Source organism: Eleutherodactylus coqui, chromosome 13 (genome assembly GCF_035609145.1).
Source record: "Eleutherodactylus coqui strain aEleCoq1 chromosome 13, aEleCoq1.hap1, whole genome shotgun sequence".
Taxonomy (NCBI): Eukaryota; Metazoa; Chordata; class Amphibia; order Anura; family Eleutherodactylidae; genus Eleutherodactylus; species Eleutherodactylus coqui.
Window position 1 is genome coordinate 7,974,456 of NC_089849.1, and position 17,292 is coordinate 7,991,747.

General features: G+C 43.1%; 1 protein-coding gene across 1 annotated transcript in view; it reads right to left on the minus strand.

Annotated features, from left to right (window-relative positions):
• Positions 1 to 5,203: 5,203 nt before the first annotated feature.
• The window catches only part of CBLN4 (cerebellin 4 precursor), a 59,746-nt gene continuing 47,657 nt past the window's right edge, over positions 5,204 to 17,292 (minus strand). The window contains exon 3 of the mRNA XM_066586647.1: positions 5,204 to 9,805. Within this exon, the coding sequence (XP_066442744.1) occupies positions 9,608 to 9,805 (198 nt within the window). The 3' untranslated portion in view covers positions 5,204 to 9,607. The remainder of the gene's footprint in view (positions 9,806 to 17,292) is intronic.

A 17,292-nucleotide genomic window follows, 5' to 3' on the forward strand; every position in this document is an offset into this window, starting at 1 on the left:
ATACCAAAATCCTGATAGGGGTTTTCTATAGACCACAAAAGTAACAGAAGAAACTGAAACCTTACTACTAAGGGTGACTACCCACTACATTTTTTTCACTGCAAAATTCGCAGTGACTTTTTTTTCTGCAGGGGTCTATGGGACTTGTAATGTTAAAATCGTGATCGTGCAAAATCCGAATTTACCGCGAAATCGTGATTTTGCGCGATCGCGATTTTAACATTACAAGTCCCATAGACCCCTGCAGAAAAAAAAAAACGCTGTGAATTTCACAGTGAAAAAAAACTGTAGTGGGTAGTCACCCTTAGGCCTCGGTCAGACGACCGTTTTTTGCCGCGATTTGCAGATCGTATGACGGTTGCGCATCCACAAATCGCGTGACCGGGCCGACGATTCGCCGAAAAATCTGCAGCTAGCAGCGTTTTCGGCGAAATGGGCCCGATCAAAGCAGCTCTGTCCACCCATTGAAATTCAATGGAGCCGGCAATACAACCGGCTACATTGAAAGCAATGGGCTGCCAGCGGGCGCAGGATGAATTTTCGGGAAGGGCTTAAACATATAAGCCCTTCCCTGAAAACCATCCAGAAATGTGTAAAAATAAAAAAAATATATATACTCACCTTGTCCCTGCAGCCGGAGTTCAGCCGCGTCCGTCCGGCAGTTCTCCTGAACTGCTCTGTGTAGTATTCAGCAGGCGGGGATTTTAAATCCCCGCCTGCTGAATGGGCTGCCTCTGATTGGTCACAGTCCTCACCAATCAGAGGCAGCTCTCACTCACCCATTCATGAATTCATGAATGGGTGAGTGAGTGCTGCCTCTGATTGGTTCAGTGCAAGGACCAATCAGGGGCAGCTCTCAGCTATTGAATGACAGCTGAGAGCTGCCCCTGATTGGTCCTTGCGCTGAGCCAATCAGAGGCAGCACTCACCCATTCATGAATTCATGAATGGGTGAGAGCTGCCTCTGATTGGTGAGGGCTGTGACTAATCAGAGGCAGCCCATTCAGCAGGCGGGGATTTTAAATCCCCGCCTGCTGAATACTACACAGAGCAGTTCAGAATTGCCGGCCGACCGTGGCTGAACTCCGGCTGCAGGGACAAGGTGAGTATATATATTTTTTTTATTTTTACACATTTCTGGATGGTTTTCAGGGAAGGGCTTATATGTTTAAGCCCTTCCCGAAAATTCATCCTGCACTCGCCGGAAGCCCATTGCTTTCAATGGAGCCGGCTGTATTGCTGGCTCCATTGAATTCAATGGGCGAACATCGTTCTTCTCTGCCACAGCTGTTACAGCTGTGGCAGAGGAGAATGATATTTATAGTATATGTTCTCAAAGGGGTCGGCACTGCTGCTGCTGGCCCCCTTGAGCGCATATATAGAACAAAAGGAATCGCAGAACGCAGATAGGCGCGATCTGCGATTCCTCGTGTCCTATAATTTATTGGACATCCGCATAAAAAGCGGCCATGTGACCGATCCCATTGCGAAGCAAGGGTTCTATATATGCGCAGATCGCATGCGCATCCGCAAATCGTGGCAAAAAACGGTCGTCTGACCGAGGCCTAAGGCAGATAGAAGAGGTGTCAAACCGCAATGAAGTAATTATCATGGGGGACTTTAATTATCCAGATATAACATGGGAAAACGAAACCTGCAAATCTCACAGGGGTGATAAGTTCTTGAGAACAATTAAAGATAACTACCTTACCCAACTTGTGCGGGAACCAACAAGAGGGAGGGCCATTCTGGACTTAGCACTAACTAACAAACCGGACCTAATAAAGGGAGTACAGGTTGAGGGGCACTTGGGGAACAGTGACCACAATATAATCAACTTCCAGCTGTCATTCAATAAGAAGCCTTATCAGGGAGCGACAAATAAACTAAACTTTAGTAAAGCAAAATTTGATCGTCTTATAACTACTATCGGTAACATTAATTGGGACAACATCCTCAAAAATAACAGTACAGACAGCAAATGGGAAAAGTTTAAAAGGATCCTAATCACCTCATGTGAGCAGTTCATTCCCTTTAAAAATAAAAGAAACTCAACTAAAAGGAAACCAATGTGGCTCGACAAGACGGTAAGAGGGGCAATAAACGAAAAAAAGGAAGCGTTCAAACTACTAAAGCAAGAAGGCAGCGAAGAAGCGCTGAAATCATACAGGGAAAAAAACAAAATATGCAAAGATAAGATCAAAATTGCTAAGGAGGAGGCAGAAAGACTGATCGCCAAAGAGAGCAAAAACAACCCGAAACTATTCTTCAACTATATTAACAGCAAAAGGATTTGCACCGAGAGCACTGGCCCTTTAACAAATAATGCAGGAGAAATCATTGAAGATGATGGAGGGAAGGCAAACCTATTAAATAGTTTCTTTTCAAGCGTATTCACAAACGAAAAGGAAATGCCACATGAGATGCAGGGGAATAAAATGAACCCCACACAAAATATCTCATACCTAATGCAGGAGGAAGTGCGGAACCGGTTAAAGAAGATTAAAATCGATAAATCGCCAGGCCCGGATGGAATACACCCAAGGGTACTAAGGGAACTAAGTGATGTGATAGCTAGGCCGCTATACCTAATATTTGTGGATACTATCAGGACTGGGGTTGTACCATTGGATTGGCGCATTGCCAATGTGGTTCCCATTTACAAAAAGGGGTCTAAAAGTGAGCCTGGTAACTACAGGCCTGTAAGTCTCACTTCAGTAACTTGAAAAATATTTGAGGGGTTTCTGAGAGACGCCACCGAAGAATACCTCAAGGAAAACAACGGAATAGGCACAGGTTTATGAAGGGTCGATCATGTCAGACCAATCTGATCAGCTTCTACGATGAAGTAAGCTCTAGGCTGGACCTGGATGAGTCTATTGATCTCGTATATCTGGATTTCTCTAAAGCATTTGACACCGTGTCGCATAATAGGCTGATATATAAAATGAGAAGCTCGGATTGGGTGAAAACGTGTGTAATTGGGTAGAGAACTGGCTCTGATATAGAAAGCAGAGGGTGGTAATAAATGGTTCGTACTCTGATTGGGCCACCGTTGCTAGTGGGGGGCCACAGGGTTCAGTATTGGGGCCCATTCTGTTTAATATATTTATCAATGACCTGACAGAGGGACTATACAGTAAAATATCGATATTTGCAGATGACACAAATTTATACAATATAATCAATGCAATGGAGGACAATGTGCGGCTACAAATGGACCGAGATAAGCTGGGGGCTTGGGCAGAAAAATGGCAAATGAAGATCAATGTTGAAAAATGTAAGGTTCTGCACATGGGCAGGAGAAACGGATGTCATCAATATACACTTAATGGGGTATTGCTAGGGAAAAGTGATATGGAAAAGACCTGGGAGTACTAGTGGACTGTAGACTTAACTGGAGCAACCAATGCCAGTCAGCTGCTGCAAAAGCTAATAAAGTCTTGGGGTGCATTAAAAGAGGTATAGGGGCGAGGGACAAGAACATTATCCTCCCACTATATAAGGCACTTGTCAGGACTCACATGGAATACTGCACACTGTTCTGGTCACCGGAGCTCAGGAAAGATGTTACAGTGCTGGATGGGGTTCAAAGAAGGGCAACTAAACTAATACATGGAATGACGGGACTGGAATACCCAGAGAGGCACCAAAACTGGGATTATTCACCCCAGAATAAAGACGACTAAGGGGCGACCAAATAACTATGTATTAATACATGAGGGGACAATACAAGGATCTCTGCCAGGATCTGTTTATACCCAGGACTGCGATGGTAACAAGAGGGCATCCGCTACGTTTAGAGGAAAGCAGGTTTCATCACCAACACAGAAAGGGGTTCTTTACTGTAAGAGCAGTGAGACTGTGGAACTCTCTGCCTGAGGACGTGGTGATGGCGAAATCCATAGAGGAGTTTAAGAGAGACTTGATGTCTTTCTAGAGCGTAAGAATATTACAGAATATAAATCTTAGGTTAATTGTTAATCCGAGTATACAGGCAGGCAGGAACTATTAGGGGTTGATCCAGGGAACAGTCTGATTGCCATTAGGGAGTCGCGATGGAATTTTTCCCCCAAAAGGGCTAATTGGCTCCTGCCTCTTGGGGTTTTTTGCCTTCCTCTGGATCAACAACACAGGAGGATAAACAGGCTGAACTAGATGGACATTGTCTTCATTCGGCCTTACATAATATGTTACTATGTTTACTCCATGGAGAGGGGCGGGGGTAGAGTGAGGAGAGAAATCTCCAGCCTTCCCACTGTGACCCCGCAATACTAGCTGCCATGCACCAGATCAAGTAGGTGCAGGAACAATTGCCCAACATTCGTCCTGTCTAAATGGGCCATTAGACAATGTTGTACACCAGTGTTCAGGACTAGTGTTGAGCAATCCGAACTAGTAGATCCATGTTTCGAGTAGTACTTTGGTATAAGCTCAGTTGCAGTTCATGCTGAAACAAACTTTTAGCTAAGTTTGACCCGAAACAGGCTTCTACTAGTTCGGTTCTCTCATAAGATTGATGTGGAGGAAGGTTTTGCTCCCAGGGGACACATATCTGGAGTTATATGACTGTATGAGGGAGTGTTTTTTTGTTTAAAGAGCCTGTCCAAAAGGCAAAAAGAACTGGTGGGTGTGTCTTGACACCATAAGACCTTTAGAGAGGATGTCCCACCAAATGAAGTCATCCAGTATCCATGGGAAAGGGGATAACTCTTTGATCAGTGGGGGTCCAACTGCTGGGACCCCCACCAATCCTGAAGGTCTCCGAGTGAATCGAGTGGTGATTGACCATACATACCTCCAGTCCATTCGTTTCAATGGGACTGCCAGAGATAGCTGAACACTTTGAACTTGTCTGTCTTTAGTAGTCCCCTTTAATCCTACAGTATCAGTATGAAGTCGTAGAAGAGATTTATTCCTCAAGTTTGTAGCCACTATTGGTCTGATGATGTCACCGGCACTGGGTAGATAGCAGATGCTCTGGACCCAGTGTCAGAACTAAGCCAGAAGTAGAGGTATTGGCACCACTTGATCGGACTAGTTAGGTAAGTATTTCAATCTCTAATCTTTAAGAGTCATGGAATGCATCTGATGTCAATAGTACACCCCCAAATGTGATGCCCACAATAAACACCCTGCCTCTTGGTAAAAACAGCAACACATTTATTTGACCAAACCAAATCTCCAAACAGAATATGCTACATGGACGTGACAGTATTCTTTTGTGCATTGCATCTATCAAAAATATTGGTTGGAACCATCGATTCAGGGGTAAAACATCTCCAAAAATATCCATTTCTTCTCAATTTAGCATTTTTCCTTGTTGCCTAAAAAGACTTTGATGATTAAGGAACTTAGCGTGGAACGATTACCACTTTCTGGTCAACCGTCAGACGACTTTGTCTTCAAACTACAATCGAGATTTTGTTTTAAATTATTTTTTAACACTCGAAGGTCAAAATTTCTGTAACAGATGAACTTTTATTATATATCATTGTGACAATGAGAGGTAATCATAAATCTATTGACTTCTACTCTACAAATAGACTCGCTATTGACTAACGTCTCTACGACTGATGATTTTTGTATTTTCTTTTTGTTTTTCCATAATTTACTATATCATTTCATCATTTTTAAGGCATCAACTGATAAGTTATGTGCAATCAATAAATTATAAGATACAGTATCAAAAAAAAAAAAAAACAAGAACCTCTTTGCGGGCTGGTAAAAGTGATTCCGCCGGTAGAAAAAACCATCCCCAGGTTTCTAATAAAGTGCATATGATCAATCATGCTAATTAAACTTGAGTGGTGAGATTGAGCCGTCCTGCAGGGCAAAGCTGCTTTTTGCCGAGCTCGACAAGATGAATGACTTAAGTGTTGGGTAAGCATTTTCTTGTCATTGTTATGATCTATTTGTTTTATTGTGGGAGCATGCTGCTTACAAACACCTTGCAAAAACTTTTTTTCTATTTTTTAGACATCAGAAGTGATCGAAGAGATTAAAGGGGAAATATTACCGCATTCCTTTTTATCCACTTTTTTGTCTCAAGATGTCAGAATTAATTCTGAAATTTTTGAAACTGGGAAACAAGAAAGCTAGTGGTGTAGTCCACATGTGAAGATGATGTTTAGGGATGCTGGCCGTGGCCGGCGGTACCTCTCCTTACATCCCCCTATGGCCATTCGCAACCTTCTAGTCTCATGTGCAGCAGATGCCACACTGTGCTCTTGGCTGTTTTTTTTTTTTTGTCTATAGGGTGCGTGCATGGCTCACCTCTTAAAGAGCAAATTCCCTAGCTTTCCCATCCCGAGCCAATCCTGATACTTCCTGGAATATATAAGGCACCCTCTCCATTTGAGGGTGCCTAAGCAATAGGTTCCGTTCAGTTCTGTGAAGGTGTTCTTGTTTTCTGTATGTTGTTCAGTTTTGAACATGCTTGTGTAACCAGCTTTCCTGCATTCTGCCCCTCCTGACCTTGCTCTGATCTTTTACTGCAGTTTACCCGACTGTGGCCTCCTCTGATGCTCTGTCTGTCTCACTTTATTGCATGAACTCCACCTGTCTTGATCTCAACCTGTATATCGGCTACGTCCCTGTCTATCCCTCCAGTAGCTTCAGTGCCTCTGAACTGCCTGTATTAGCTGTCACTGCATCAAGACTTCTACTAGGGAAGCAGGCTTGGGGCCTTTGTGAAGAAGATAAAATCCTTTAAAAATGGGTTAAAGGGTAAAAAAAAAATCCTAGATGCAGCACACATGGATAGTCTAAAGTCAAATCAGTCAGTGACACAGTGGGTCCACACTTGCTGCGTGACAGGTAGATTCCCTTAAAGGGAACCTCTCGCATCTTTATCTGGACATTTATCATCCTTAGCCCGCTATCTGCCACCAAACTATCTTTGTTAATGTCATAATTGCCAATTACATTCAAATTTCAGAAAGCTCTCAGACCATATGCTAATAAGCGCTTCACACCCCTGAGGGTCTCTTTAGATCTTGAAATTATCTAAAGGACTTTTTGAAACCCTGCCCTTCTGGCCAATAATTGATATGGATAATGTTCTCTAAGTCATCCACATGGCCATCTAAATCTCATGGCCATATAAAATCAGTCAGGCAGGGACCTACAGGGTTTTTTTACTAGTATGCTTATGTTTGTGCTCACTTATTTTTGTAAATGTTCCTTTGATGCCTTTGTAGAGAGGTGCCCTCCATTGTTAGGGGATTCTGCCGCGCCAGTGCTGATTGAGGAATCGGTATCCTGGAAGTCAGATCACAGAGTAGTGTGTGCACGGTGGAAGCTGAGGAGGCGATCAACAGCAGGGCAAAATAAATTGTGCATGCATTGGTTCCAGGATGGGCAGTGCATGCATAACATAGTAACATACATAGTAACATAGTATGTTAGACTGAATGAAAACAATGTCCATCTAGTTCAGCCTGCATCAAGCCCCCTCTCTTGTTGATCCAGAGGAAGGCAAAAAAACAACAAATGAGGCAGAAGCCAATTTAGCTCATTTGAAGGAAAAAAAATCTGACCCAACTCCATAATGACAGTATAAATGATTTGGATGGCCATGTGGATGGTATAGTGGAGGGTCAAGCACAAGTAATCAAAGGCCAGAGAGGCAGCTTTTTAATAAATCATTTGGGCAGCTGCAATGTCCAGGCACACCCACAATGAGGAAGCTTTATAAAGTGCATTTCCTAAGGTATAATTGTCAATTGTGAATATGCATTAGGAAAGGTGATTAGGTGGTTGGCAGCATGCTGGGGATAATTTAATGGTTGGAAAAGAGGTGACAGGTTCACTTTAAAGGGTATGTGTTGCTTTGTAGTTTTGGATACAAACTACCTGGAGAGATTCAGGATGCTCCATATTGTTGGATGATTTCTGCTTTGTTCCTTATATTTCTAGGATCTCCATTCTCTGACATTCTGCTTGTGAAGCTGCAGGTTCAGAGCTCAGTGGGCGGAGTCCATTTGAGAATATGGTAGATTATCTTAAATGGTATGGATATCTTTTGTGCAGTAGTTTTGGATGAAAAACTACCTGGTGAGATTAAGACTTTTCTATGTTATTGGTAGATTTCTGTTTCGCTTCTTATCTGTTTTCTCAACCATTTTGCTTTTGAAGGTGCAGCTTCAGAGCTCAGTGGGTGAAGTCTACATGAGAATATGGTGGACTAGCTTGAAGGTTATATGCATCTTTGTTCAGTGGTTTTGAATGAAAAACTACCTGGAGAGATTAAGGCTGCTCTATGTTGTTGCCTGATTTCTGTTTTGCTCTTCATCTGCTTTCTCAGACATTTTGCTTGTGGAGCTGCAGGTTCAGAGCTCAGTTGTTGCTCCCTGAAAAGCTGTGCTGTCTTCCCCTCACTTCTCATAATGCTATTCCCAGTGTCTTTATGTCTGCTCCTTCCTTCATGCTGACTTGGCAGTGCAAACTTTGATTTATGACAGAAATATGCAACTAAGAAATCTCCTCAGGGATACATAACATGCTGTGTGTGGATAGTACTGTCTTGCACTGATCACAGAGGCCTCTATGGTGCTCAGGAGGAGGTTAGCAAGATAAATGACTGCAAGATCAGGATATGTTTATAGCCTGGAACGTTCAGAGACACTCTGCATAGGAGCTGTGTGCAAAAACGGCAGGAGATTTATAATTAAGACTATTTGCAAAGCTCAAAAAGCTGGCTCATGTTGTATTTTTGCTATATTGGAGCAAATAAAAAATGGTTTCTAAGGTGGGCATATCCTAACATTATGGTGGCACCCATCTAGTAATAGAAAATATATTACAGCCAAATTGGGGGACTTTTTTTTTCACTTAAAGGAAAACTCAATTAATCACATCATAATGTTACACTGACCACACCCCTATCAGAAGACCAATGAGAATTGGGCTTGTTATCAAGAAAATAGCTCAAGCTGCTACAATGTAGAAACCGTACTGTAACAGTCAATACAGAGCACACAATGGGCGAATAAGGAGAACATGCGAGACAAGTCTGCAGGTTGCCTTTAAGAGAACTGAAAGCTCCACAAGCAATGATACTTCCCCTTTAACTCTCAACCAGTTGGTTAGCTTTACACATTCGCGAGGTTACATAAAAATGTACGTTTTTGATCATCCATTTTGTTAACAACGTTAGTGAAACCGGGACAATCACAACCAACATCGTGAAGTAGTCTTAGTAATAACATTAGGCTCTCATTACATATCAGCAATAGAACAATCCTCTATCAAAGTCTTGAACATTAAATGAGTTAATCGACCTCCTTTGTCCCCATTGCACTGGTCCCGTGACATTTTATGTTGCCTTTTAGGCAAATAAATTCCTTTTGATGAATAGAAGTTGCAGGCAGCTTTAGACTTGTAACATTAGGCATATATATTCATTGTCTGATGGACTCCAGATATACTGCAAACACACAAAATATTTTCTTTGAAATGTTTTTTTTTTGGAATTCGACTCCAAGTTCCACCATGAGAAGTTAGTCAAGAGAGACACCAATCCATCGATGACAAGAAATGATCTTCGAATTACAAAGGTGAAGGGTTTGTTCAGTATCCCACACCAGGGTGATTGTCACAGACTTCACAGAGGGAACACCAAAAAACCAGAGAAGGTGGAGTACTGCCAACCGCCAACCAGATTGCCTTTCTCTAGTTTTAAGTAAACTTTGTCCTCTTTATCCAGATACAGAAGAACTCCATTGGTAGCTGCCTCACGAGTAACATCTTTGTCCCCCGCAAAAGCTGAGATGACCGGCTTCCCGTTGAGCATCAGATTGACCTGAAGAACAAGAGATATTGAGTAATTATCATGACTAAAAACATCAAAAATACATTTTGTTGGTGACTATTACAACATTGTAGCTCAATCGATATACAATCAGAGATGGGAACTCACTTAACTGGCCTTTTACACAGTTGATTCAGACTCTATGAGGATACATGATCATTCATGAGACTGATTAATCCCGTTTGGCAGCACATTTTTCCTATCTCTGCTGAGAGCCATTGCATTTTAGGTTGCAGAAAAGATATAATCAGTCGACAAGTGATCATTTGCTCGTTGGCTGATTGCTGCCCTGTTTACATGGGAAAATGGTTGGGTGTACAAGTGTTATAATGAACTCTTTTTCACAATCATCAGCCCATCTAAGAGGGCTTTGAGGCTTCCACTAATCTAAAGGCCCATTTACACGGAGCGATGATTGCTCAAAAATTGCAAAAAAGCGATCGCTTGAGCAATCATTGTTGCGTCTAAATGCATGGCCATCGTGGACTTTTCATGTACTGCTAGCTGATCGTTGTGGCCCATTTACACGGAGCGATGGTCGCTCAAAGATCGCTCAAACGACAGTTTGAGTGACAGCTTTGAGCAATCATTTTGCATAAACTTTTAAGTAGCTACTCAGCTACTCAATAGCTATTTAGTGTGCAAATGAAGCCTTTAGCTGAAAGCAGTTAATAGCCGGAGGGCTCTTATCTGCTTTCATCTCCTTTGGTCTCTGATGGGAAACAATGCTATCAGCACTCCCCGTGGAGAACTACTGATAAGGCTGAATGATGAATTTTAGGTTGCACTGAATTTAACGATCAGCTAGCAGTGCATTTAGATGCAACGATGATCACTCAAACGATCGCTTTTTAAGAATTTTTGGGCGATCATTGCTTCGTGTAAATGGGCCTTTAAATTCAGGCCAACCTAAAAATCGTCGTTCGGCCTTATCAGCAGTTCTCAATGGGTAGTGCTGATAGCATTGTTTCCCGTTGGAGAACAAAGGAACTGAGAGCAGATAAGAGCCCTACGGCTGTTAACTGCATTAAGCTAAGGCTTTATTTGCACACTTTATTGCTCTTAATGCTCTTAATTAGCTGAGTAGCTACTTAACAGTTTATGCAAAATGATCGGCCAAAGCTGTCACTCAGACTGTCGTTTGAGCAATCATCGCTGCGTGTAAATGGGGCTTAAGTCATTGTATATCTACTCTTATACAGGCAAATCATCTGGCTGTGATAATGAGCGCCAAACGACCATGAGCATGTTCATCGGGGCTCATTAATAATGTTTTACACTTGCAGATGATCAGCTAGATGAGGATGAACAATCCTTACTACGATCGATCATCTCCAGATAGCTATCACTTGTTGTCAGTACAATTCCTGGTTCACACAGAGATGTGCAGCCAACCAGAAAACTATTTTATGCTTGCATAAAGAATAGAGATGAGCGAACGTACTCGTAATGAGTACTTACGCACCCGAGTACCGCCATTTTCGAGTACTTCAGTACTCGGGCGTAAAGATTCGGGGGGCGGGGAGAGGCGCGGCGGTGCGGGGGGGAGCAGCGGGGAACAGGGGGGAGCCCTCTCTCTCTCCCTCTCCCCCCCACTCCCCACTGCTACCCCCCGTGCCGCCACGGCGCCCCCCGAATCTTTACGCGCGAGTACTGCTGTACTCGAAAATGGCGGTGCTCGGGTGCGTAAGTACTCGTAACGAGTACGTTCGCTCATCTCTAATAAAGAATGATCAGCTAACAAGCGAGTATTTGCTCATTCTTTGGCAGATCACTGGCGTAGTTACACAGACGATGATGATGGGTAAAGGAACGTTTGGGCATCAAGTAAACTCATTTTGAAATGGTAAGATGTTTTACCACTTCTTTAAAATGTCTTTGTCAGTTTGAGGTCCAAGGTTGACTTAGAGATATCAACGAGAGGTCAGCAGGAGGGTCCTTGACCATCTTTTTGTTTTTTTGAGTTCTAATTACAAAATAATTGTTTGATTACAGTAATTGGATGTGTTGCCACACTATTTCTTTGTTACTTTTTTTTAAACTGTCAATTAGATATGGTAGATGGATGTCTGATGTCTGTCAACCCCACCATTATGAGGGGCTCCAAGTCGCTATTCGTGGATAAACAGGCACAGCCACTATCCATAGAAGGAAAAGGAAACATCCAAAAAAAAAGCCAAGTGTGAACATTCGATTGTTCCCAATGGTGCCGTTCATCCAGCTCTCCAGCTGCGTCTGGGAACTTGGGACCCTTCATTCTCAGTAATAGTTGGACAACTAAATCAAAAACATTTTTGCTAAATTAATATAAAATGTATATATATATATATATATATATATATATATATTTTTTTTTTTTATTAAATTAAATTTAAAAATGCATCAAAGAAGGGGAAATATAACAACTTAAAAACAATCACAGAAAATGGCCGTTACTTACTGACTGAGGAGTGCATATAGATGCATCCTTCTCCTACCATGCAGGTAGCTGACTACCAAATAGGGGAGTGAATTGCACCTGTGAGGGACACCGATGAGACAGCCACTCACACTGCCTCTTAATATAGAGGGGGTAGCTGTTTGGTGTATACTCCCACACAGAGTGGATACAAAGTGGCAGACCTTCTGATACATGTAGTTCACCATGCAGATTATTATTATCTATTATTCACATGCAGTGCGGCTTTGAAACTCCAGAGGGAGCCCAGGGTGGCAGTACCAATGTGGTTCACTGTTTGAGGTGCAGGGCAACCCGCCGAATTATCATGGCGTCATTAATAGGTTGCTGGTCTGCATGGTGAACTACATGTATCAGAAGGTCTGCCACTTTGTATCTACTCTGAGTGGGAGTATACACCAAGCAGCCACCCCCCTCTATATTAAGAGGCTGTGTGAGTGACTGTCTCATCGGTATCCCTCACAGGTGCAATTAGCTCCCTCATTTGGTAGTCAGCTACCTGCATGGTGAGACGATGCAGCTATGTGCACTCCTTAGTCAGTAAATATATGTCCGTTTTCTGTGATTGAAATTCAAAAAATGAAACTAGAACGATGAGCAGAGCCTGATAGCTTTCCTTCCTTCTCTCCTTCCCTCTGCACTGGAGCACTGAGCGGGGCCCAATATCTGACCTTCCTTCTCTCCTTCTCTCTTCACCAGAACATTGAGCCTGATTTCTCTCCTTCCTTCTCTCCTTCCCTCCCCACCAGAGCGTTGAGCAGAGCCCGGTATCTCTCCTTTCCTCCGCTCTATATTTATCTTGTGTAGACTTAATAAAGGACTTTACTATTGCGCTAATTTCATGCCAGATTCTCCAGGGAAAGGTCTGATCCAAGGACCAAAATGTCAATCCTGCAATAAATTATCATTAAATCTTGAGAGGAGCTCATTGTTTGCCTTGCATATTTTAATGAGCGGGTTATATACACACAGAGTGTTTCCTTATAGGTACTAATGTTCAATATACACAGAGAATATGCATATATATCCACACTGCTGACACTTATACTGCGAATATTATATAGCCATCTTTCAGAGGGAAAGATAACTCATTAATAATCAACAGTCACGTTCCTTCTTCTAGCCTCCTGTATTTATACCAATCAATAATCCAGCCAGAATATACAGTTGGGATGAACAATATTGGTCCTGCTGAATATAAAAGGGGTTGGCCAGTCCTAAACAACTGACAGGCCATCAATAATAGATCGATGGGCGTCTGCCACCTGGGACTCCTGATGAAGTATAGTTTGCAGAGTCAGTGTTTTCATACAATGAGCTGATTTCCACAGGAAGCAGACAGCACCATTCCCACTGCAGTGGCCAAGCTTGGTACTACAAAGTTCCTATTCACTTCAATGCAAGCTGAGCCTGCAATACCAAGCCTGCCCACTGCAGTAGGAATGGAGCTGTCTGCTTTCTGCCAAAATCAGCTCAGTGCACAAGTTTAAAGGTCCAGTGAATAGCTGATTGACGGGGGGTCTCTGGCAATAGACCCCCCTTGATCGACTATTGATGATCTATCCTGAAGATAGGCCATCAATGGTTGACAATCAGACATCGCCTTTAAGTACACTATGTAAAATAGCTCCTTATGTATCGTGTTTAATGACCCTTTTCAGATATATAAAAACTTGTATGTTTGTACAGAAAAACACAAGACACCAAAAGAAAAAAAAGAAAACTGCAGGACAAAAAGGAAGCAAAATATAAAACACATGACTCAGGACACGATTAATGGTGACCAAATTAGACTAAAGGCTCATTTACATGCAAAGACAATCTTTCAAATGATTGAAAGATTGATAGATTTAGCAATTGTTTTGCATAAAGTACTAATAGGCAATAATACTCATTAGCACTTTATCAGCTTCATTTGCATGTAAATAAGTTTCCAGCAGCTGTTTGCAAATCCCAGTATGTGGTCCGGACTTTGCAATCAGCTGTATTGTCTTCACATGGGCTGTCAGCTGAATACAATGTAATCAGTATCTCTCATGGAAATCACAGCATGTAGTCTCTGCTATTTCTCTCCAGCTGAAGGATGTTGATCTTCAGCTGAACCATTGTTCAGCTGAAGAGTGAAAAATTGAAGTGTTTACACACAACGGCGGCCGTTTATCTGTGAAGATCGTTCATTTGGCCGAATTTTGAGCGATAATCATTGCAAGTAAATGGGGCTTAATTCCAAGACATTTTCTACTTGTCGAACATTAAAGAACCTTCCAGAACGTTGTGGAAGGAGGAAAACTGAGGATAGCACCCAACCAAGGTTGGTTAGAAATGTGGCAAAGAAACCACAACAAATGTTTAAGGAAATTCAGGTTCAGGAAGATACAGCATGACGGTTTCATCTTGTACAAGACACTGCAGCAAAAGGGGCTCTACGGGCAGAAGCCAAAGAGGACCCCACTGAATTTTGGCAAAAGTCACAAGACTTCTGAGAAAATGTTCTATGGACAGATGAAACGAAACTAAAGTTCTTTGGCAATGCAGATCAGCAATATGCTTATATTACAAAACAAACCTGATAAAGGAAAGTGCCCCCTACTTGCAGTTAGACATGGTGGAGGATCCATAATGTGGTGGAGCTGCTTCTCTGGCTCAATGCAAGGGAGTTCCTGCATGGCTCTCAGTTTCAAGGGTAAGCCTACAGTCCTCGGTATTCAGAAAAGACAGTGGAGGAAAGCGATGCCCTCTTGTCGAACATGGGCTCCTGATTAGCGGTTCAGAAATGGCTGAGAACACCAATGTTTGAGAGCACTTGGGTCTCGTGATGAAGTAGAGCTCATTATCACCCCAGGGACACCTTGAGGGCAGACACCCACTGGCGTTTTTTTCCCACTGCGCTGCGAGAGTAAGCAAAAAGTCTCGCAGTGCGAGAAAAAAAACGGGATCACGCCGGGATATCGCAAGTCTTTTAAATGGGGACAGCGGCAGCAGCACTAGCCCCATTGAAAAGATATGGAGAATGCTGCAGACTTCTGCCACAGCTGTAACAGCTGTCACAGCTGTGGCAGAAGTGCCGCATGCTATCCCATTGCTTTCAATGGGATCGGCGCTGCTGCCGGTCCCATTGAAAGCAGTGGTTTGTAGCAAACCCTGCAGTACGATTTTCAGGGAAGGGCTTGAAATATAGGCCCATCCCTGAAAAGCATCAACAAGTGGTAAATTTATTTTTTTTTAAATTACTTACCTCTCCGTCGCTCAGACGTGTCCTCCGGTTGACTCCCGACACTGTTGTCTAGCACTTTCATCAGGCGGGGATTTAAAAATTTCCGCCTCCTGAAAGGGCTGTGCTGATTGGCGGAGCGCTCAGCCAATTACAGATAGGGCTTAGCTATTTATTCATGAATAGCACTATCTTAGCTATTCATGAATGAATAGCTAAGCCCTATCTGTAATTGGCTGAGCGCTCAGCCAATACCTAAGCACTAGCTGCTATTGGCCGAGTCCTCAGCCAATCAGCACAGCCCTTTTAGGAGGCGGGGATTTTTAAATCCCTGCCTGCTGAAAGTGCTGGACAGTAGTGTCGGGGAGCCAGCCGGAGGAAGCGTCTAAGCGGCGGAGAGGTGAGTAATTTTTTTTACCACCTATTGATGCTTTTCAGGGAAGGGCTTATATTTCAAGCCCTTCCCCGAAAATCATACTGCAGGGTTTTCTACAAACCACTGCTTTCAATGGGACCGGCAGCAGCGTGGATCACATTGAAAGCAATGGGATAGCATGCTGCACTTCTGCCACAGCTGTTACAGCTGTGGCAGAAGTCCGCGGCATTCTCCATATCTTTTCAATGGGGTTAGCGCTGCTGCCGTTGGCCCCATTTAAAAGACTTGCGATATCCCGGCGTGATCCCGTTTGCTTTCTCGCACTGCGCTGCGAGAGTTTTCACTTACTCTTGCAGCGCAGTGGAGAAAAAAACGCCAGTGGGTGTCCGCCCTGAGAAGGACTTTCTCCTGAAGCAGCACCAAGGCTGTAGCTGCAAGATCCAGAAGTGACAACAGAAGAATGTGGCCACCCCAGTTTGAGTGGGAGAGCCCGCCATGAGTGCGGTGCTCGTTTTGAAGTAAATTAACATGTTCGACCCAGACAGTTTTCAGACCGGTATGAAACAAGTGATTCCTTGGGTGAAGCGTGTCCCAATGTAATTCCTGGGGCTATTATAAATATTCTTATCACTATGCTATAATGTGGGAGCTCGGCATAATAATGTTCCATCACTGCAATGCGTCTTGTAGAATTCCAGTTTCCCATTAACTTCAGCAACTCCGGCAAAACCATTTTAAAATAATTATTGCGCCATAAAGGAGGCCGTTATCTCGCACGCACCGCATTATAGTCACTTCTACCAATTTACATAAAGGACGAGCCCATAAAAATCATGTAGAAAGGGAGCAAATTAATTTAAGATTTTACAGATGGGCTGAGAGAAAACAAAAGCGCCCCCCCCCCCCCCCCATCACTCTTCACCCTTAAAAAAAAATGGTCAAGTTGTTGGGCTCTGGACCAAGAAGTCTTATATTATATAGAAATCCTCTTGTATTATTGCGCATTATTTCACTTTTCATGACAAAAGAATGTTCAAATGGGACGGATGCAGAGAACTCAGATCGCACCCTGCATGCCCAACACATCTCGCTGCCACCACTGACTGATTCTGACAGGTATGTCGGCCACCTTGGTTTCAAACTAACTCACTTTGGGATTATGGATCTCTTACAGCCTTCGAGGACGACTACTAACGTTTTAAGTAGAGATGAGCGAGCACCAAAATGCTCGGGTGCTCGTTGCTCGAGTCGAACTTTTCGTAATGATCGAGAGCTCATTTCAAGTAACGAACCCCATTATAGTCAATGGGCAACTCGAGCATTTTTGTATGGGACTGATGCTCCGCATAGGTCATAACTTGTCAAACACCAGAAAACATCAGAAAGTCATGGAAACACCACAGAAATGGATAGGGAAGGGCAGGGGCAGCATG